This window comes from Rhamphochromis longiceps, linkage group LG19, assembly GCF_057381845.1.
Source record: "Rhamphochromis longiceps isolate RC_006_pf linkage group LG19, R_longiceps_female_GT1.1, whole genome shotgun sequence".
Classification (NCBI taxonomy): Eukaryota; Metazoa; Chordata; class Actinopteri; order Cichliformes; family Cichlidae; genus Rhamphochromis; species Rhamphochromis longiceps.
In genome coordinates this window covers 21714008-21735984 of record NC_140575.1, presented here as the reverse complement: position 1 = coordinate 21735984, position 21977 = coordinate 21714008, and the positions used below count along the sequence as shown (strand labels likewise).

Genomic DNA, 21977 nt, shown 5'->3' with positions numbered 1-21977 from the left:
GAAAATCCATTTGGGTGTCCCCACAAGTTATCGCCAAAAGTCCAGAGTTGCCAGGTTCTTTTCAGCATTGAAGAAAGCTTTAATGAAACCCTTCAGATGCTGTTTTATGGGCAGCGATGACTAAAGACCTTGACTTTTCCACTGCCTTGCTTCTCGCAAAATCTCGAAGCAGAAGTGATCCAAAAACAGTCTTGAATCATCAATCATAGTGTCAAATCAAATTCCTTTATAGTTTTCCTAAAAAACTATATTTTCATTGTGTCTCCTTTTTGTTTTCCATCGAGTCCAGCCGGCCGCAGCAGATGGCTGCCCCTACATGAGCCTGGTTCTGCTGGAGGTTTCTGCTTTTTATGGCAGTTTTTCCTCCCCACTGTCGCCTTGTGCTTGCTCATAAGGGATCATTTGATTGCTGGAATTTTCTAAAATTGGTGTTTTGAACTTTAAGATAGAGGTCCTGCAGGCCCTCCACCTTAAATTTCAAAACACCTCCAGGAGACTTTGTAGTTAATTGTCATTACAATGAAATAAAAAAAAAAATCCAAATTAAAAACACGTTGACTTTTGTTGTCTGTTCTTGATGTTAACCACGAAAGAAAAAAAAGTGTTGCAGGTGTGTACTCTGGTCATCAGTACTGGTATTTTAATGTATTAGTGTAGAATTTGATATAGGGTTAGAGTCTGTTGACAGTTTATCCTCCTCACAATCCCGAGCGCTTCTTCTGTCGAGCTGGATGTCTTTAATATGAGTTTCCAGAACCGTGGAAAATAACAGCATCGTCGAGCTAAACCGGTCGTCTCTGACAACAGCAACAGATTACAAGTGATAATAAATATTATCACAAATACATTTCCATTTCAGATTATTCCGAATAAAAGTATATTCTCATGCAATTATCTTGGAAAGTGTTTTCCCACTAAAAATATGCAAATACATAAATACAACCAAGTTCATCCTGATCTATCCCAAAGCCAGCTGCAACAACAACCAAGCATTAACAAAAAAGAAAAGTAATAATTACAAATACAGTGATTTTCTGACTACCTGAACTCATCACTAGATAAGAAAAATATTGCTAGCCAAAAACAAATTACTACCTACTTCTTACTCACACCTTCACCCAGTCCACTTTCAGCTTTTTAAGCAGACATTTAATTCTAAGTGGTGCTTTTATGTAAAAAGTTGGGCCAGTTGGCTGTAATCAGGAGTGAAGAAGCAGCAGGAGACAGGGGATTAAAACAATCAGCTGACAAGCCTGTCTAGCTCTGAGAGTTTGAGGGTTAAGAGATTAGAAGATACACACTACAGCACATTTAACCAACAAAATAATTTATTACAAGGGAATGTACAACAGTGCTGCATTTTCAATGTTTTCAAAACGGAAAAAGGCTCAGGAACAAACAGTCAAAAGTGCTTGGATTGCATTATAATCTTCTGAATTGAGTGCTTTTTCTTTCTACAAGTAAGGACCCCAGCCTAAATACATCTGACACAGTAGTTTATCATCCGTGGCTTCTTGTATGAGGTAATGGACGTGCCCCTCAATTGACAGAGGAAGACCCAGCACTTTATTCCTGCTCTTAATCACTCCCTGCAGGCGCTGCTCAATGTCACACACGTGGGTTTTAGCCTAGCAGAGAAATGTAAAGAACAAACATTATTAGGTTTTATTGAACCTGAATGTGCTGTATTTAGCCCAGTTTTCCTCTGGGATTAATAAAATCTCTCTGGTTTAGATTTGCAAGTACATATAATTTAAGAGGTAAAAATTCAAGAAACATGCCCACCTTTTCATTAACAATCTCTCCTGTCTCATTGGCCTGAGCTTTTGATAGTCCTTTGGCTTGTTTGCTCCACTCCACCAGTGGGTCATGAAGGAAGGTCTTCAGCACGCTTGCAGGAAAAATTAAAAACAAAAACAGATTTTTAATATTTATGAATGGTTGAATTTGACATTAATACTTTTTATGTGAATGTACCTCATGAGTGGCTCTCTCTGGTCTCTCATTAGTCTTATCGTAACCTCACAGGCTTGCCTAAAGAGGCCCTCGATGCCCATGGGCCCCATAGCATGCACCATGTTTCGAGTCAGACGAAAGGGAACAACCTCTGGCACGTCAAATGTCTCCCCCTAGTGGAAAAGGAGAGAAAAGCACAGGCAAACTTAAAAGCAACAACATGCACTGGTGTTAAGGATACATATAATAAATAATAAATATATGAATATTCCTAAATAATATTTTATTGAATCTAAGGCAAAAAATAAAATAAAACCTTGTTAAAGAGGCAGTTGAAGTCTACATGAACACATTCTCCAGTGAAGGAATCAAAGAGGATGTTTTCTCCGTGGCGATCTCCCAGACCCAGGATGTAGCCCACCATGGACATCACAGCAGTGGAGCGGCAGTATGCTGAACGACTGCTGTACCTGTAAACACACAAATACTCCAAAGATTTATTCTTGGATTTAAGTTACACTTGAAGCAGATTTTTGAAAAATTCTGAATTGAAATAACTTCTTTCAAATGTGGTCAAGATGTTAAATGAAAATGACTAACATTTCTGGTAAAGCAGTGACTTCCAGGAGTATAATTATAGCAGTGTTGTAGTGAAAGTCATACCATGACGTGGGGTCAGGAAAGGTCCGGAGGAACCATTCATAGAAGACAGGGGGGTGTCGAGCACACAGCACCTCCTTGTGGATTCGCAGTTTTTCCTCAAAGGGAGCTGTCTTGGGAAGAATAAGCTTCCTGAGCTCTTTACCTGATAGGTAGATACCTTAAAAACACAGAAAAGGTGAACAACTTAATTACTTCCTAACATTTACTTAAAAAAAAAAGAAAAGGTTTTTGATTGTAGGTGTTATAAGTAAGGGATACCTCTCTCTTTGTACAGCTTTGTGAGAATGTGCCGCAGCCCGGCAGTGTTGTTAACCCATTCAATGATGCCACACTCCTCATTGAGGGGAATCACAGCATAAGTCCGGATGTGTAGCTCCCTCCGTCTGGACTCAGCATCTTTACGGAGGCACTACAACAGTACACACACAGTACAAACAAGCACATATAAATGCTGTTCTTCTCACATTTTCTCAAGTATTGTCATGTAATTTGCACACATATTGATTGATTTAGTACAGCTCTGCTACATAATGAGCTCCTAACTGCAAAGAAAAAAAAAAAAGGTTCAGTTTTTATTCACATTATGAGAAGAGGCTAATATTTCATTTTAACTTTGAGGCCAGAACAACACATAAAATAAGATTGAACCTCTAAAAGTTAGTAAGTTTGTTTATTCTGACCTAACATGCAAGTCGCTCTATGGCCAGAACTCACTATATATCCATTTAGTTTGAATGAAATCTCCCAGATACCTTATTGATGAGACAGTTGAACTCCATAAGTCTGCAGTCCTTCCTCAGGTCATCTTTAGGTTTACACATCATGGTGTAACCCCGACCATCCGAACCCTTCAGGCTTATCTTCTTTGGCTTCTGCAAAGAGGCCAGGATCTCCACCTACACAAACAAGATTATTTTCTGTAACTGTCAATCAACTCCTGCCGAATGTTAAACATACCGTGGCGGCCGGTCAGAATAGTTAACACCCTCTTTCTCTTACACTGTCTTCAAAACCATCCAGGTATGCCCAGTGTCCAGGAAAAGCATCATGCTGTGTGTTTTCCCCGCCTGTGGAGGGCAGCGTTGGGATGAGGACAGACTGCAGAGGGATCAGGATCTGACTGAATGTCGGCTCCTCCACCAAACGTTTTAGCTGCTTGAAGTGAATGCTCATACTGAGGGTGGTGCTGTTACCATTCACCTGTAAGACACATATAGAAACATCTCTACTCCTGCCTAAAGATGATTTAAGGATTGAGAAGTCATAGACTATTGAAGTGTATTTGTGCATGGGCGTGTATACCGGTTTATTACAAAGCTCCAAAAGCTTGTCTGTCAGTCTGTTGGCATCTCCAATGAATTTTTCCAGGGACTGTTTAAGACTGACGGCTTTCTTAAGGATCTGATTACAGCGATTCATGCGCATGGGGTAGGATGACTGGAAAGAAAAGAAAAGCAGACATAAATAAATGCTGTATTTTGGACGCAGAAGCAGTTGATTACAAAAACTAACAGAGAAATTGTAATTTTGATTTGAACTGATCTGCTAAATAACATTTCAAATTAAAAAAAACCCCCCACATAAACAGACTTGCAAATGTTAAACTTTATAGTCACCCCTCATTTGTTTATATTTTGCTTCCAAAGACCCAGACCTTCTAGTAATTTCTTAAAGTGGTCTTGAGCAATAGTTCCCCAGGCTTTCTGGAGGGATTTCAAAGGGTTTGTTTGGACAGTGGCTACTACATAAGTGGATGACAAAAGAAGAGATGCATTTATTATCTGTTATGGAAGGCAGCCAACATCCGAGGAAAAGCTTTGAATGTCCTCCAAGAAGCCTGGAGAACTATTCCTGAATATTCCTAATCCTACCTAATGAAATGACAAAACAACTTGCCTAAGAGAGTTCAGGCTGTGTTGAAGAATAAAAGTGGTCATATCAAATACTGACTTTCAAGCTCATTAGAATTACAAAGGCTATATTTCCATGTTTATAGAAATCACCATCAACCTTAAATGAGGGGTGGCTCATTTCTCTCACCTTGCACACCGCAGTCATTAGCCACATAGCTTGCTGGGGGTATGTGAGGAACACTTTGGCCACAATGGTCATGAGGACATTGAAGACCTCATCGCTGGAGTGACACACCCTGGAGATCAGCTGGGAAAATGCGGTCAGGAACTGGTACGGCGCCAGCTTAGCACAGTGCTCGCTCACTACTGTGTTGATTTTACTCAGCTCCTGTCGCATCTGTCTGTCTGCTCGCCCAGCTGAGGTGAAGGAATAGGTATAATATCAAGTGTTAATGAAAAGCCAATGAAATGCTAAAAATTTGCAAATTAATTAGACTGAAACTAGAAATATCTCCCTGCCCTGTGTGATTTGCCCACCTTTCTCACATTCACACACTTTAGCTCCATAGTCCAGCCAAAGAGACAGCATGCGAGGCATGGCCTGGTAGATATACTGGTTTCCAAACTGCAGAGCACTAGGAGGGAGAAAGTTGATAAGTGTGTTGTTTGATGAAGAAATTAACAGCTGTGAAGTAGCTAATAGAAGCTCTGATTGTAGTCTACAGCAGGGGTGTGCAACTCCAGTCCCCGAGAGCTACTGTCCTGCAGCTTTTAGATGCATCTTTGTTCCGACACATCAATGAATGGCTTGTTATCAGGCCTTTGGCAAACTTGATGGCATGCTGAAGAATTAATCCAACCATTTGATTCAGCTGTGTTGGAGTAGAGATGCATATTAAAGCTGCAGGACCGAGAACTGGAGTTGGAGACTCTGGGTCTACAGGGCTGCAAATCAGCAGAAAGAACAAGAACTTACTTCCCGAAGAATGTGACGATGTAACGGATCAGATTACCCTGTTTCTCCAGCTTGTTATCTGTCACCATTGGCATGACTTTGTCATAGTATTTGGCTAAGTAGAAGTTACCATCCTCCCACTCTGGTAGGAGGTTAGTCACATCCTAAAAACAAAACAAAACAAAAAACACATAAGGTAAAGACAAGTGATGCAGAAATCTGCTTTGGTGCCACATCACTGTGAGGGTGATCTCTGACATTTGCATCATTGCATTTTTCACTTTTTTGTCTTTTTATGAAACATTTTCAGAATCTAGTTTAAAAGTGTGTAGATATATCAACCCTGTATGTCTTCATGATGGCATTAGACTCGAAGTTGGCCGTCTCCTCCATGAAGCGCCCCACCAGCAGCATGGCTTTGCCTTTAGTCTGGAGACTGCGAGGATCTGTCAGGGGCTGATCTTCAGGGAAACACTGAGCCACACCCTTCTGCAGGACAATCAGGGCTTGGTGGACATCGCCCTGATGACATTCAGGCAGACAAATTAGGCTATATTAGTTTAATTTGATTATGCACATGTATGAAAATCTAATTTGCAGATAGGAAGACACTAAAGAAAATACGTTTTCTGGTCCTGTACAAATGTGAATAATTTGCATACAGTTTTGCATCATATATTGAATGCTGGTTTTATTTGTAGCCTGGTTATACCTTAGACCAAAGCCACTTTGCCTTCTCTGTGACCAGTTCAGCAAGATTTGTATTTTCTGCATTGAGAAGGGCGTTAAAGGCGGTCTGATGGTGTCCTGCTTTCCTGGCAACCCGGGCACTTTGTAACCAGCACTCCCCAACCAGCTCCTGACATACAGGTCTGCAGAGTGAGATGATACATGCAGATGTGAGTTCAGAAAGATTTGAAAATGTTGTATTAAGAAGAAATTTTAAACTGATTTCTCTAATGTGTGTGTTTCAGAAAAACAGCATGTTAAAATCTGTGCAACTAAAAAGTGATGTTTCCTTACTGCGTTCCCAGACTGAGCAGGGCACGGCGGAGAGCCAGGACTGGCTCCTTGGCCCTGAAAGAGTTTTGCGTCATCTCCAGCCGATCTGACCAATGAGGAGGCAGTTGGCTGAGGTTGGACCCGGATCCCTGTCTCTGTTTCAGCAGCTCAGTGAAGGTGTGCTCCAACTCACTGAGCATGTGGAGTCTAAACACACGTAAAAGCTTTTTTAGAAAGTTATTAAAACACAACACACTTGACTCCAAACTGAGCTGACATCCACAGACCTGACAATATACTCGTATCCTCTCTGGTAGGTTCCACACTCATAACTGGCAGCAGACAGAGGGACGACCTGTTCTTTCCTCACCAGCTTCAGCTTCTCATAGAAATTTTCAGCATCCTGCTTCTTAGCTGAGAGCAGCAACTGGCCGAGCCGCACACCCCATGTGCTGGACTGCTGGTCTGGAGACACAGAATAGAAAACTATGCTTTAAGCAGATCCATGCATCATGTAGTCACCAGTGATTTCAGATGTTGCAAATACATGCTGTGTTTCTGCACTACCTGAACTCAAATAATCTTCCAGCAGGTCCCATTTTCCAAGCTTCCAGGCTGCCTCTACTCTGTAGGTGTTGAGTTCTGACTTCCACTGGTGCCTAAATGGACATACAATGCTACATTAGGCAAACCTATATTAACCTAAATTTTAAAAATTACATTTAATAAGAAATAGATGTACACTGATATGTATTTTTCTTACTTGTTGGCCAGTACTCCATTGACTTGCGTGATGACTGTGGACAGCTGTCCCAGGCCGAGCATGGAGGTCATCACTCCATGATAGTGAGCGATCTTTATACAAAGCGATAATTGAAATGATCAAGAAAGAAAAAACAGTGAGTTAATTATCTTTTATGTCGATATCATAAATAACATATTGTAAGAAAACATAAAACTGGCATAGTATATGTACACATACCGGTTTATTAAGCATGTCAGTTATTTTAAATGCAAATAACTAATCAGTCAATCACATGGTAGCAGCTCAATGCATTTAGACAGGTACACAAGATCAATTTCAACCCAACCAAGTATCAGAATCAAGGAGAAAGGTGATTAAAGTGGCTTTGAACACACCACTGAAATACTCAGTCGCACCACCTGGGTGTACATGTTTATGGACTACATGTGTTTGGGTACCTGGTCTGACTCCAGCTGTATGGCTCTGTCATAGCACGCGGTGGCGTCACGGAGCAGGCCGATGCTTTCATGCTCAAGTATCTGTTCCTGGAGTGATGGCTCCTCCCTCCTCAGAGCGTTGACACCTCTCACTCCATCCGGCTCGTGCATTGCAGCGTACAGCGTCTGTGGCAAGCAATCACGTACATCACAGAGCTTAAAGTTCACCACAGAGATTAATTGGATGAGTGGTTAAAAGACAAGTGCACTTGTACTATTGGACTCGTTGCTGTCAAGATAACTTTTATAATGCAGTCAAAAGTCCTGAGTCAATCTTTTATTTAATGGTTAATAACCAAATTGTTTTCTGACCTGCAGGAATGAGAGATGGTCTTGTATGTTCTCTTTATTTTCCAGGATGTAAGCTTCAAAGTGCATGAGGGCACGAGTGTACGCTTTGGATCGTAGAGAGGCCTTGGCCAGGACATCCTGCGGGATATCTTTCAGGAAGGCCACCACGCGCTGATAATCCCCACTCTCTGCAATATCATGTTATAATTCTTTACTTTATTAAAGCAACAAGGTGAGTGAACAATGAGGAGAACTGAATTTTATTTAGTTATTTTCTTATACAGTTCAATGCAAATAATGCATAAAAGCCTCAATATTATCATGTAAATAATAGCAATATAAATTGCTATAGAGTTGACTGAGTAAATACATCTTTTTCAACAGTGACTGAAGCTATGCATCTTTTCATTAGTCCGTAGATTATTGTAGGGTCTACCTTACAATATACAGTGCCTTGAAGCGACTGTTGTTATGGATAAATAAAACTGAATTGAACTGAACTGAATTCTTACCATGTTTGGGTTTGGAGTAGAGGATGTGGCGACTCCACTGTGTAAGGTGTGACAGCATGCTGAACACAGTCTGAGTGCTCAGCTGTGACAGGCTGGAGGCCGTCTTCTGGGCAAGCCCCTCGGCTTGTCCATCTCCCTCTGTCAGCACAGCCAGCATTTCCTCTGTAACCTTTGACAGAAACAAGAATGGAACAACAAGGAATGAGAATTAGAACAAGATTAGAACTGAAGACATCAGAGGGACAGCTCAGGTTGAACGGTTTGAAGACAAAGTTAGACAAGCAAGGCTGAGGTGGTTTTGGACATATGCAGAGGAGGGATAGTGGATATACTGGACAAAGGATGCTGAATATGAAGCTGCCAGGCAGGAGGAAAGAAGTAAATTAGAGGATTCATGGATGCAGTGAATGAGGCCATGCAGAGGGGCTGGTGTGACAGAGGAGGATGGTAGGGATCAGGTGAGATGGAGGCAACTGAACTACTGTGGTGGTTCAGATGTGTCCTCACCTCTTGTTGCTCTGCAGGAGTGCAGCCCAGCAGCATGTAGAGCAGAATATGAGGCAGCAGGTAGATTGTGACCTTGTAGTCGTGTTTGATGATGAAACTACAGCATCTGAACACTTTGCTGGCCAACTCGTGTCTCACCTGGAGAGCAAAGAAACTTCCCTTAACTTCTGGCTTGGAAAACAAGATAAAGCTGGGGAAAAACTTCAAAAAGAGATGGGTTAACCTTGCTGATGAGGTATCCAGCCCAGGTGGCTGACCAGTCAGAGAATTTGCTGCCTCTGTTGCTGAGGTACACAGGTTTCTTCAGCTTAGACCAGTTCACCTCCTTCTGACTGCTCTTATATCTGCAGGTAAGAGTAGAAAATAACAGATTTACAAAAAGAGAAGTTAAAAAAATGGAAGGACTTAGTGAGTACTAAAAGATTGCAGGCAAGAAGATAAAATGTTGGAGAAGGGAGGAGAGAAGAGGAAAAATAACTGTCGTCTGAGGGATTTTTAAGTCCTGAATTCTGAGACCATTACAAATGAGACTATGTGTGTACGAAGGTGTAAACTTAGACCTGCTGTTGAGGTGAGGCTCCAGTATTTCTTGAATTTGCTCGGGGAATCTTCTCCACAGACGTCGGCCCGCTGAGTCAGTTCGACCTTCGCGACACTCAAATATGGAAAGCAGTTCCTACAGTGGATATAAAATCACCAATACAAACAAACATTTCAACATAACCCCGCAAAAATAAATAAATACAATAGAGGAACAAACACAAATAATTAAAGCTGTTGCGTACCTGAATTGCATAAGCAGCAGAGTCCTGGGCTCTCACATCATCAGCGTACGCCAGAAATGTTCTGGTCAGTTCAGTCAGCAAATCATAGGCAAAGTTAGGATCATCCACTCCGCTCTGCCACAGAGAAAAAACAAACAAACATACAGTTCAGTTATCTTTGCTTCACACACAGTAACTAACGCACACACACACACACACACACACACACACACACACACACACACACACACACACACATATAATTATCATTACATTTGCAATCTATGTTAGTTATTTACCACAAAGATGTTGCGGTTGCCGTGGGTGTGTGTTTGCGACAGATCCAAGCGTCCCGGATCCACGGCGCCCAGCTCCCCCAGACACTCCCCACAGAGGAGCCTGGCCTCTGGGGATGAATCCTGGCAGCCTTTCAGCAGCACTGATACCAGGTTGGAGATGACCGGCTCCACTGCTTCACTCGCACAAACCTGCCGCAGCAGCCACTCCTGCACTCCAGAAAACAGAGGAACATATTTATAGATGTGTTAAGTTAAAGTAAATTTGTGGGTAACAGTGAGGATTTAACATGGGCTATGCTAGAAGTGTAGTAAGAACTGAACTAAGAATTAGAATTAAGAACTGAAACACCAATTTAGGTGCTAAGATGTATTATAGTATGTTAATTTATGGACACATCCATTGTACATAATTCTTAATGCTAATTAGGGCTGAACGATTATGGAAAATAATCTAATTGCGATTTTTTGCCCCAATATTGCGATTGCGATGCGATATGCGATTATTTTTTAAGGTCTTTGTCTTCTGTATTATTAAACAAAGACAAGCAATACATCATATAGTATGGCCAATACTATATTACATTAATTTTAAACTGTTCTTTCCTGGAAGACAGACCTCTGTTATGATGACATGAGGTGATGCATGAATTGATGACTGACATTTTTATTTAACTTCTTCAATCACAACAGTATATTTGAACATACACAATAGTTTATTTTTAGCTTACAAACATCTGAGCATAAAGTGCTGACAAGGAACCCTGGTGTAAACATTAAAATGAAAGTCAGTACAATGTGCAGATTGCAGAAATATACATAAACAAAATCAGTGGCTTTACCACACTCAGTTTTTCGACATATGTGAACTACTAGACAGTCATTCAATTAAAAAATAATATTAAATAAATAAAACTAATAAATAAAAAATACACACATCTTACTGATCTCTGCAGTCAGTAACATTACACATAAAGTGCAAACATAATAGCAATTGTATAAACACACACACAAACACGCCTTTAAAATTTAAAGGCGTGAAATTGGACGGTCTAGTTCTGATTAGCGTCACCGCTGTCTCGGTGGAGTTTAATAAACTCGGCCGTCTGCTTCTTGCTATCTAAAATATAACCAGACACTGGTGTAAATTCTCGACTGTCTCATACTTCTGTTTAATAAGTTTTCTGTTTGACGTTTAGTCAGCTGTGTGAAAACCAAGGAGGAACCCACCCGGGGGATTAATAAAGTTTTATTTTATCTAATCTAATAACTTTAATCTCAGCCAAACCGATTTACTCACGAACAAACAAAACACTGAAAAAAGCCCAACAATAACATTTTTAGGTTGTCTAAGTGACTTATATATTACGTTTAACCCGAGCAGCGAAACTCCGCGGTGATCTGAAAATGATGTGCCGGGAGTTGTGCCGTTCTCGGCCGCATCAGTAACCCTCGAGCTCCCGGCTAGCTGTCGAGCTGGTGGGTAGCAGACGCCTCTGAAAACGTCGAAGCACTTTTGCAAATATGGGATATCTTGATAAACCGAGCAGATATTTGATGTTTACACAACTACTTTCTCGCCTGAAAATATGTTAAAAGTTTATTTTGTGACCCAGAAAGATTAGTATGAGTAATTTTAAAACTTAGTAGCGGCCGCCATTGCTGGAAACTGGAGTTTGGCTGGGCCGCGCTATGAATTCTGGGATATGGTAGTAATTTGGACAGCCTTCGGCGCGTCGCTGTGACGTAATCGGTCTACAAATGCGGCCTCAGGAGGATGCAGCCCATGAATTTGGACATGTCCAGAGTATAATCGCAGCCTTTGCGGTTAGAAAATTGCACTTGATCATGTCGCGATATTATCGCAAATGCGATATATCGTTCAGCCCTAATGCTAATGACCCAACTTTCAGGCTTACACCTTTCACAACAACAAATCGTTTGAAAAAGATAACACAGCCGGTGATTTTGGAATGATGCAGTCTAATGGTTTCATTATATATATTTTGCATTCTTTTCTGAGTTCTCTTTGCAAACATGGAGCTGTTACTTCACTGTAGCACTTCATTGAGTGTGTACCTGGTTGCTGTGCATCATGTCCCTGAGGCTGGTCAGCGCGTGGATCCTCACGTCCACGTTCTCATGCTGGACGGCTCTCATGGAGAGCTGCAGTGCGGCAGCCAAGTCACTGCTGCTGGCCGCCAGCTGGAAGAAGAAAAGATAAAATACAACACAACAATGTGTTGTACGTATGATCACTGTCAACCAGCCTTTTGTTTCACATTCATTTTACTTTCTGTTGTGCCCTTCATACAGACCTTTTTATAATCCTGCATTACTGTGTGGATGTCTTTTAGCTCTGGATGGTCTGGTAGAAAGTAAATCTCATGGAGGTAGTCACTGACTTCTTCCCTGTAATTAAATGACAGAAGTGAGGCATCTAAAAGCGCACATACACCCACACCTATGTACATATACAAACACACTCTTTCAAGTACCTACATACGCATACATACATACTCATCCATGTGTACCCTTTTACACATTGTTGTGTATGTCTACACAAGTGTCCATTCAGCACAAAAAGGAAATAAGACCAGTTGTGCACAAGAAAAATCTGGTTGATTGAAAAGAGGATGAGATGGGAATGAATAAGATCCTTTTCCCACATTATTCACAATCCTTTTGCATACTCTAAAACCATTTTGACCAGTTTAACTAATGAGGGAAGTTAAAACTGTAACCGAAAGATGTGTCTTTGTGTTTGCACGCTGATCAAATGTGCACATTTGTGCTTATGTTTGCTACCTGTTGTCCAGGATGAGGAAGCGGATGATGGCGGCAGTTTCTTTGGGCTGCAGTGGAATCAAGGGGAGCAAAGCAACAATAACGTGACTCAGTAGGGGGCCCAGGTGTGCAGGCTCCACACTCCTCACAAAACAATCCCATGTCCTACCCAGAGGAAAAGGGAGTGTATAAAAAAAAAAAAAAAAAACGAATTAGAAACAGATGTCTGAGCAAATGCCAACGAATAATAAAGATAAATGCATCACAATATGTGACTTTATGTGCAAGTATACAAGTACTGACTGGCAGCAGAGGAGAGGGAAGTCCTCTCTGTATCGCAGGCCGGTGCGTAATGTCGTCATCATCTTCACTCTGACAGAGCTGATGTGTTTGGAGCCCATCAGTCGCATCAGAGCCATCACACTTGTCAAAACCTGCACGAAGAACAGGCAGACATGTTCACTTTGAGCCAAGGAGATCTTTATTGGACAATTAACCAATCAGATTTAAAATTCTGGTATTTTAGAGGATCAATTACCAGTTTCTTGCGGTTTTTTTCTCCTGCACTGGAGCTAAGCAGCTGCATGTTGAAAAAGGCAAGAATCCCCAGCAGCTTTGGCTGTAAGTAGTCAGCCTAAAGATAAAAACAAGACATTCATTAATGGATAATTAGCAGATGATTAGTTGCTTATTATCTCTTTAATTTTTTTTTTTTGCATAGAAAAATTACATTTTTGTTTTAAATTAATTACATAAAACATATCTCACAGATTCTGAAGCCTAAATTGTTTCATAAAGCATTTTTGTCTAGTCAAATGTCAAAAAGACAAGAAACTAAAACACTGATATGAAATGCAGAGGATGCCAAGTACCATAAGTTCTGAGGTGGTGATGTCTCGGGGTCCCTGGTACGGATCATCACTGGATGCAAAGGAGGCCAGGATTGCCAAGCCATTGAATACCTGCAAAGAAATAAACACTTATGAGAACAGAAACTAGAGTCTGTGTTTTAGATCATTTGTGAGTTTTATTCAAGAGGAGGCCTTGTGCAGAATAATTTCCTCAAAGCCACATATTTTGAAATAGATTTAATGTTTAGAAAATCTGTTTCCACATATGTGTGTCAACCTGTTGGTAGTGCTCTCCAAGACGCAGCAGCAGCTCATTATGAAGACCCTGGAAGTCTTGGCGTAGCAGAGATCCCAGTTCAATTTCTGTCTCACTCTGAAAGAACATGAAGGAGAAGAAAAATAAACTTGTTTTTAAGATGACCTCTTCAGGTACATGACTCTAAATCATGTTTCAGCTGTAAAATGCAAGTAAAGTTGTTCATACTTGTAGGTAGTGAAAGGCCCTCTCCAGCTCCTCCTTTGTGCAAGAACAGACCAGATGGCTGAAGATGTACTTAAAGTTGTTGATCAGGATCTCTCTCCTGTTTGCCTTCAACTCAATGGCCAAAGTTCGAATGAGAGCAGAGCCTGTAGAGCTTGCTTTTGCTGCTAGGTAAGGCAGCAACACCTGGAGGGTCCGCTGCATTAACAAACATGCAAGAAAGCACCAATGTACATCACATAAAGAGTGCTTACTATCTGTGTGTGGATGCGTGTGCATGACTGTACATACGGTGAGGAAGCGGTGGAGGTCTGGAAAGTCAAAAGCATGCGCGATCTGAGCAAGAATATCCAGAGCCAGCTCCCTCTGATTGGCTGACTCGGTTCCTTGATCTGGTGTGCTCCGCAGGGCTGACGCATGGCGCGAATGTAGTGACTCCACCAGGAACTAAAAGGCAAAGAAGATATAGTAATGGACTGTAGATTTTCCACAAAAAACAGTATCTAAAACAGACCAAATGAAAACTAAACCAATGCAATTTTCAAACATTAAATCCACATATATACTATGAATAACAGTATTATAGAGCAAGTCATCTAACTCATAATAAGCAGGTGAATAGGATGGGTTTGGTCCAATTTAAACAAAAGACTAGATACCTGGCAGATAGGGTTCTTGTACTGACTGAAGAGTGTCTGCAGTTTCAAGCCTTTAGTGGTGGCCAGGGCTCGAATTTGAGTGTAAGCAGCTACAGACACCTGGGACGACTTGGACAGGAGACAGTGGAGCAGACGCAGCAGAGAGAACGACACCAAACTACCCTGAGAGGCTCTGACAGAAGAGGAAAGGGGAATGAAGAAATTTCCTTCATTAAGTAGTCTTTTTAAATGTATTAACAAAAGAAATCATCTGTTTTCTACATCTAAGTGGATATGAAAATAATACAAACTAATAACAACTAGCAACACAACATTTTATTTCTGTATATAAGGTCAATAATTTTATCTCCCATCTTATAACATATTATTCATTAAAAACAATTACTATAACTCATACAGCTTGTGGAATAAAAAAAAAAAGCTGTTTATATACCTGCCGATCTCTCCAGTGGTGAGGATCAGAGTGTTACGCAGGTCATCATCTCTGTTAAGTTTAGCAGTGCTGAATGCCTCTTTAAGACGTGCAACCAGGAGCTGTGATGGTGACACACACCACATCAAAAAACAAGTAAACATGCAACATTAAACTATATTGATTGAGGGGAATATGGTGAAATTTTACCCTGATAAAAATATAATTAGGTTATAATAATAAAAATATAAGAAAAACTGGAGTCAGAATTGCTCACCTCATTCAAAGAGCCCTGCTCAGAGTTTCTAGTGGTCTCTGCTAGCAGGAAACGCACTGATTGGCTGAAGCGTGTTCTAACCACAGGATCGGAATCCTCCATTAGACCAATCAGGGTACAGAGTATGGCTCGGGAATCGCTGTCTGCACCAGTGAGATTCACATGCTGGCACAGGTGGGGAAGAGCTTCTAGGAAAGCTGGCAGTGAAATGTATAAAATGTTTAAGAAAACAGCAGCTGTGAACTGATTTCAATGCATCAGCTGTTGTGAAAAACTTATGGTAAAAAGGTACCTTGTTTCACGGTGCTTGGAGCTTGTGGTCTGAGCAATGGTAGGAAGGGTCTAACAACAGATGCCTTGAGGGATGGCACTGCTTTCCCAGCATGATCTGTTTCAAGACTACAAGAGAGGCAAAGGATTTTGGGAAGACAAGTAGAGTCTGTGTGGATGTCACTAAGGCTGGAGAGCTCTGATTGGAGGCAGCTCAGCTGACCAATGATCCTGGCAAGTTCCTTCTTCACCTGCTCCGAACTGTCCTCCAGCTTGGAACTACAATTATCAAACATACGCCATGAAATATAACAAAGTAACTGATGATATCAATGAAAGAAAGACAGAAAATATCAGTGGTCAAGTACTAAGTAATGTATGAGTTTCCATACAGCAAAGTAGTGCCAATGAGGTTGTAGTGCATGTTTCCCAGATGGTGGAGAAGAAGAGGGAAAGCCTTGACTGCTGCTACTCTCACCACCTCCTCCTGACTCTGCAGCGCCTTTGAAAACACACACACGCGCCACGTCTCGCACACACCGCCATGTAAAAAGGCCAGCAGCGACACGCAATCGGCCTGGACCTCAGGTGCTGGAAAGAAAGACGTCTTTAAATGACTTTTAAAGCAGTCGTTTAGGTTTTCATTAAAAGAAAAAGAAGCACACAGGAACACTCACAGTAGCAGAAACCGAGTCTCTGCGCCAAGGCTAGCAACCAGGAAGGGAAGCCTGAAGTCTTATAGGCTGAGACAGACTTGTTCTCACACACCCAAGGAAGAGACAACAGAGCACACACATGTTGTTGGAGCCTGTCATCATTCTGGCTGCTCACTAAAAAAGAAAAGAAAAAAAAGAAGATTATGATTATAATAAAGGATGTGTATCTGGCTTGATTTCTATCTTCAAATTAAACACAAACAAATATGGAAAATACATCAACTTTTATTTTGACAACAAACTAAACCAAAAACATCTGGTATTTTTGTATTTAGATCCTTACTTGTCAGGTAAAGTATAGAGTCGAGGACCCTGACAGTGATCTGGACAGCAGACTGAAAGTAGCTCCGATTTGACACAGGCTGAGATCCTCCTTCTAACACTGACTGACAGCTCTTCAGGGCCCTGCTCAGCGTCTCAGTGGGAACCCAAAGGAGAGGTGACAAGCTGCTATAACAAAGAGATGTTGAGGTGAATAATATGCTATTAATCACTGTGAACGACATATGTCAAACTGGAGCCAGGAAAGTAAGCAATCTCTAATATTAAACACTATTAAAATAAAAAACTAGAGAAAAAGTTTTTCTGAGAGGCAGAAAAAAGATAAAAAGGAGAGGGCTTGTGTAAGAGCACGGGTGTATGTTTGGGAATTACCTAACGGGTGAGGAGCAGAGGGCTGCCTGATGGAGAATGAGGGCCAGTCCCTGCAGAGCAGACGCACTCTGGGTGGTCTCAGGCTTAGCAGAACTGGAGTCCAAAAGCATCAGCAGCTCCTCCAGCCGACTGTTTAACGCAGCCCAAACCTTACTGTGAACACGCATGTCCACTTTGCTTAAGATAGAGACACAGACATTACTTCAATACGACATATGAGACATTTTAAAAAAAATTGTTTGAGATTTTCATGGTTATTGCCAAATAGTAAATGTTGATGCACTCACCTTGAGGATGTTTTAGGAGTTTTACCGACTGAACTGGTGGCAGATTTGCAAGACTTCTTGGCAGGTGTTGCTCCATCTTTACACTCCTGCAGCACTAAAGCTGTCTCAGCCTTCAGGGCAGCTCGGAGAAACCCTTCTGCACACTGCGAACAACAAGCATAGCACATATTGTAAAGAGGGAAACACTGTATGGATATCAAAAGGATAATTTAAAAGGAAACACAAAGAACAGAGTTGTACTTCAGCTTGATTTGCTGTCCCCACGGTGCATGCTAGTGTCCCGCAGACTTCGGTGACCCGCTGCCTCCTAAGCAACGCGGCGCTCTCATAAACTGGTGCTACAGATAGCGAGAAGCTAAACAGCAGGCAAAGTGACTCGGTCACTTCTACACCTAACTTGACACCAGCTCCAGCAAGAGTGCAAACACACTCGAACATCTGTGAGAGGTGGATGGGCTCAAAGTGTGAGTGAGAAACATACGATTGCTGAAACACGCAGCGGGTCAGGCTTAACAGCTCTCCTTCGTAAGCTTGCTTCTCATTTATGTTTGCTGTGGCAGAGTAGGAATGTGTTTCCAGCAACTGGAAGTAGGCTGCAAAGAATTCGTGGCCCTGCATCTCAGGAAATCCTCTGAGCTCCACCAGTGTTCTCAGCATCACCATGGAGGCTTTCCTCAGCCTGATGTTCCCGTTGGACAGGATGAAGCATGCAGCTTCCCAGGCTACACTCAGGTCACGACGGGAGATGACTCCCCTCAGAGACTCAGTTATGATGTTGATCGTTACGAGTGTCAGCGACTCCAAGGCAGCAGGTGAGGAGAGCACAAGGGCAGAGGGGGTGAGGTATGAGGAGGCACAGAGGGGGGATAAACTGAAGCACTTGAGGTTTATAGGCCACTGGTTCTTTGTGTGAATGTCCAAAACATGTCCCTGTCCTGCAAGTGTGCAAATATGTGCATACAGGTTATGGCTGAGTTCCTGGGACAGAAATATGAGTTCCTGAATGAGGCAATTAAAGATAAATGGTGCCCGGACTCTCAGAGTGTGAAATAAAGAGCACAACACAGCAGAGACCCGTCCATGGATGATATCACAGCCTGGAGCTGCTGCCACACGAAGGAAACGCACCGCCACCCACTTACTGAAGTCTAAAATCAAGACAAGGAATGAGAAGATATTAAAGGACTAAACTAAAAAGGCAAAACATGTTCAGCTTTATTTTCTCTAATTTCTGAAATCACTTATGGCAGCATTTTGAGAAGAATTTCCTACCAGTGCAGCTCTGTGTTGTTTCTGGGTATTCAGCAGGCTGACAGGCAGGGTTGGCAAACATCAGAGATGAAGATTTAACTATGTGCTGCACAAAGTCCAGCAGCATCACACAGGCTGGCTCTGAGGTGGACTTCTTACTTAGCCCTAAAGCAACTGGAAGAAAAGACAACTGCTTTGTTAAAAGAGCTGGTACACATACAGAGGATAAGTCAAATATTCTTGCAATATTAACTTGAAAAGTCACTAAATGATAAAAAGCTTAAAGAAACACACTGATTTAAACTCCAGGTACAAGATTTATTCAAAATAATCTGAGAAGCCGAGCCATCATAAATTTATACAACAGCAGCAAGAACACAGAAGCAGACACAGGTTTATATTAGTTGTACTTTTCCTATCTCTAGTCACACCCGATGTGCCCTCTATGTGTTTTGGAACTTTGTGTTTGCCGAACAAACACCTGCCAGCAATGTGAACTGCTGTTATATCACCTTCATATTCCAGGGGAAGTTACAGGTGTAGGTGTAGAGTAAGGGGCAAGATTCATGCAAGTGCGGGGAAGACAAAAAACTAATATGGTTTATCATAAACTCTGCGTACGAGATGTAACAAAGGTAAAGATAAAGGAATTAAGGGAATGATGGAATAATGTCTGATGTGCACACATGAGCTTGTTAGAGTTTATATTTCATATCATCAAAAACATTTTAATATTAGACAAAGATAACTCGAGTAAATTCAAAGTGTAGTTTTTAAATTTTGATTTCATTTAATAAGAGAAAGAAAAACTACCCAAACCTACCTTGCGCTCACTGAAACAGTAATTCCTCCCTTTTTAAATGATGAATTAATTGTGATTTATCACATTGGTTGAAAGCTCAGTTTAATTTCACAAGTAACACCCAGACCTTATTACTGCCATGATGGCTTCTTGAACAAGAAATGCCTTAAATAGAACCTATCTGAGGTGAAGTAGGTTAAAAGAACTCAAAAAGCAACACATCATGTCAAGATCTAAAGAATCTGCTGAGAAAGTCATTGACATCTATCGATCTTGAAAGGGTTACAAAACCATTTCTAAGGCTTTGAGACTCCAGTGATCCACAGCGAGAACCATGAGCCACAAATGGAGAACGCTTTTAACAGTGGAAAACCTTCCCAGGAGTGGACAGCCAACCAAAAATTGCTCAGAGAGTGTATCAACAACTCATCCAGTAAGTTACAAAAGAACCACGAATAATGATCAGTGATCCCACACCCACCAGGAAGTCTTAAATGCATAAAAAAACCCCATAAAAATCAAAGTGAAAGTTCTGCAGTGGCCTAGTCAAAGTACAGGCTTAAATATAATTTAAATGCTTTGGCATGACCTTAAACAGACCGCTCATGCTTGAAAAACTTCCATTATGGCTGATGTTATGTGAAAGACTTGTTGCAACTTATCACCAACACTTGATTGCAGTTCTTCCTTTTAAGGTTGGCACAAGCAGTTATTAGGTTTAGGGGGCAGTTACTTTTTCACACAGGTTTAGATAGGTTTTTTTCCCTATTTTTATCATCATCATCATCAATCTTTATTTATTTATTTTTAACAGGATTTTTTCAGGAATTTATAATTTGCATGTTACATTTACTTAGGCCATCTCTGTCTATTTTAAAAATTTGTCTAATGATCTAAAACATGCACGTTTGACAAATATACAAAAAAAGGGAAAAGAAATCAGCGAAGTATATTAACAAGAGGGAATAGTAGTCATGGTAAGCAACAACTTCAGGGAATGTTTCAGCAGATAAGTCTGACAGTGTGCACCAAAAAGCTGTTTGTTTGTTTTTTATTGATGTCCTTTCAGAGGCTTTTATTATGGTGACCACCCCTAGTATGTGTCGATATTCCCGGCTTACCGACATCCACATCTGTCAGTATCCTGTCGATGAACTGGCAGAGAATCTGTCGAGGTTTCTGTACCACCTGGCCGTACTCTGCAGCGCTCGCACTGCAAATATCAGCACGATGTTATTCACAGAGACATGACGAAGCAAAGGTTTTTATCGACTTCAATAAGTAAAGACGAGGACTCACTTTAGCCCAAATAAGTGGTACTGTTAACTACTTAGCTCTTAGCCAACTTTAGCCGTGTACTCACCTAGCTAGCTCCTGAAGAGCCGGTATCATCGCAGACATTTCCAGACCTTCCATTTTTAAACTTTTTGTGTCGCTGTTCGATAAAACTCTTTAATACATTAATATATAGCTCTGTCTAATCATTTTAACCAGTACACATCTCCACGTCTCCTTCTGCCTGTCAAGTCTTTCCAAAACTTTCGCTCCAAAATGACGTTTCTGTTTTGATACGGAAGCCAGCGAGGGTCTATAAGCTCAAACAAAACGCAAACTAGTAAATGCTCCCTCTGGTCGCTAAAGTAACGTTAAAGTATGTGTTTTACGGCAGGAAAATGTTTTTAAAAATTGTTAAAAAAATGTTAATAGTAAAGGTACCACAGGCCCATAGTAAAGGTCTTAAAAAGTAGGTAGGGTAAAAATATACACAACAGTGATGTTTTTTAAAGGAGAAGTAAAAAAGGTGAAATAAAAAATCTAATTGAGACTGTGCAAAAGAGTAGTGCAATTGCAGTAGTAAATAATATGTAACAAGAGGGTATAATACAAAATAGTACAATGTAAATATTTGTGAAACTGTGTATGCCTACCTACAAATGTGTTACTTAACTATTCATGAGGCATTTGTATGTATTTTGTGATTAGAATTTAATGTATATCTTAATTAAGTTGCTAAATTCAAAATTACAGTAGAATTCCTTAAATCAGTTAAATGGCATTTATATAGTACAAAGTCACAACAAAAGACACATTAAAACACTTTATATTGTAAGGTAAAGAAACTACAACAGAACAAGAGAAACACAAGTGTTTCAGTCCCTTTATTCACCATGCAGCTTTTTAAAAACACTTAAGATGTATAAGATGCTTCCCCCTATCTAAAGGGGAGACTGAAACATATTTGAAAATGGGTAATAAGTAAATAAATAAATATCAAGTAATGTCAGTTTATTGTCACCTCCCATCTTTCAAATATTTTTAACCTTAAAGTTTTTAGTTATGCTCATTTTAGAAGCTATGTAGAAAAGCCAGATTTTTGCTTTTAATGGCTTTTGATTCAATTATATTTCATGCACTTCTGAATATACATGTTATATCCAATTTGCTCTTTACTTGTGTTTTGATACAGAAAAAATTCACAGGTACTTTGT

At 40.8% G+C, this 21977-nt stretch overlaps 1 protein-coding gene across 2 annotated transcripts; it reads right to left on the bottom strand.

The window, feature by feature from the left end:
- Window positions 1-1294: 1294 nt before the first annotated feature.
- atr (ATR checkpoint kinase) lies at window positions 1295-21049 on the bottom strand. 2 transcript variants are annotated; one of them, XM_085391379.1, is made up of 48 exons: window positions 20852-21049; window positions 20610-20701; window positions 18708-18860; window positions 17676-18583; window positions 17436-17578; window positions 17149-17325; window positions 16778-16944; window positions 16456-16608; window positions 16171-16369; window positions 15801-16057; window positions 15509-15705; window positions 15253-15353; window positions 14820-14991; window positions 14452-14607; window positions 14164-14358; window positions 13957-14052; window positions 13701-13790; window positions 13367-13462; window positions 13132-13262; window positions 12850-12993; window positions 12360-12453; window positions 12121-12246; window positions 10045-10251; window positions 9767-9880; window positions 9542-9657; window positions 9205-9325; window positions 8982-9119; window positions 8475-8643; window positions 7984-8150; window positions 7633-7797; window positions 7193-7284; window positions 6997-7088; window positions 6717-6894; window positions 6451-6636; window positions 6140-6299; window positions 5770-5949; window positions 5449-5591; window positions 5010-5107; window positions 4660-4889; window positions 3922-4056; window positions 3619-3819; window positions 3372-3515; window positions 2878-3028; window positions 2620-2776; window positions 2273-2426; window positions 1978-2129; window positions 1786-1891; window positions 1295-1628 (listed from the first exon to the last, which is right to left on the bottom strand). In XM_085391379.1, the coding sequence occupies exons 1-48, from the start codon at window positions 20902-20904 to the stop codon at window positions 1455-1457; spliced, it is 7830 nt and encodes a 2609-aa protein (XP_085247505.1). In that variant the 5' UTR covers window positions 20905-21049; the 3' UTR covers window positions 1295-1454. The 2 variants fall into 2 exon arrangements, with proteins under 2 accessions (XP_085247505.1, XP_085247508.1); XM_085391382.1 differs by having other exon boundaries at window positions 16778-16941.
- Window positions 21050-21977: the final 928 nt, after the last annotated feature.

Excerpts from the sequence above, each read along its gene's own strand:
- atr (XM_085391379.1), bottom strand. The coding sequence starts at position 20,904 with ATGGAAGGTCTGGAAATGTCTGCGATGATACCGGCTCTTCAGGAGCTA. Across the intron at positions 5,108-5,448 it reads ATCGTCACATTCTTCGGGAA|TGCTCTGCAGTTTGGAAACC; the intron begins GTAAGTTCTTGT and ends TCTCCCTCCTAG. Across the intron at positions 3,029-3,371 it reads TCAACTGTCTCATCAATAAG|TGCCTCCGTAAAGATGCTGA; the intron begins GTATCTGGGAGA and ends GTACTGTTGTAG.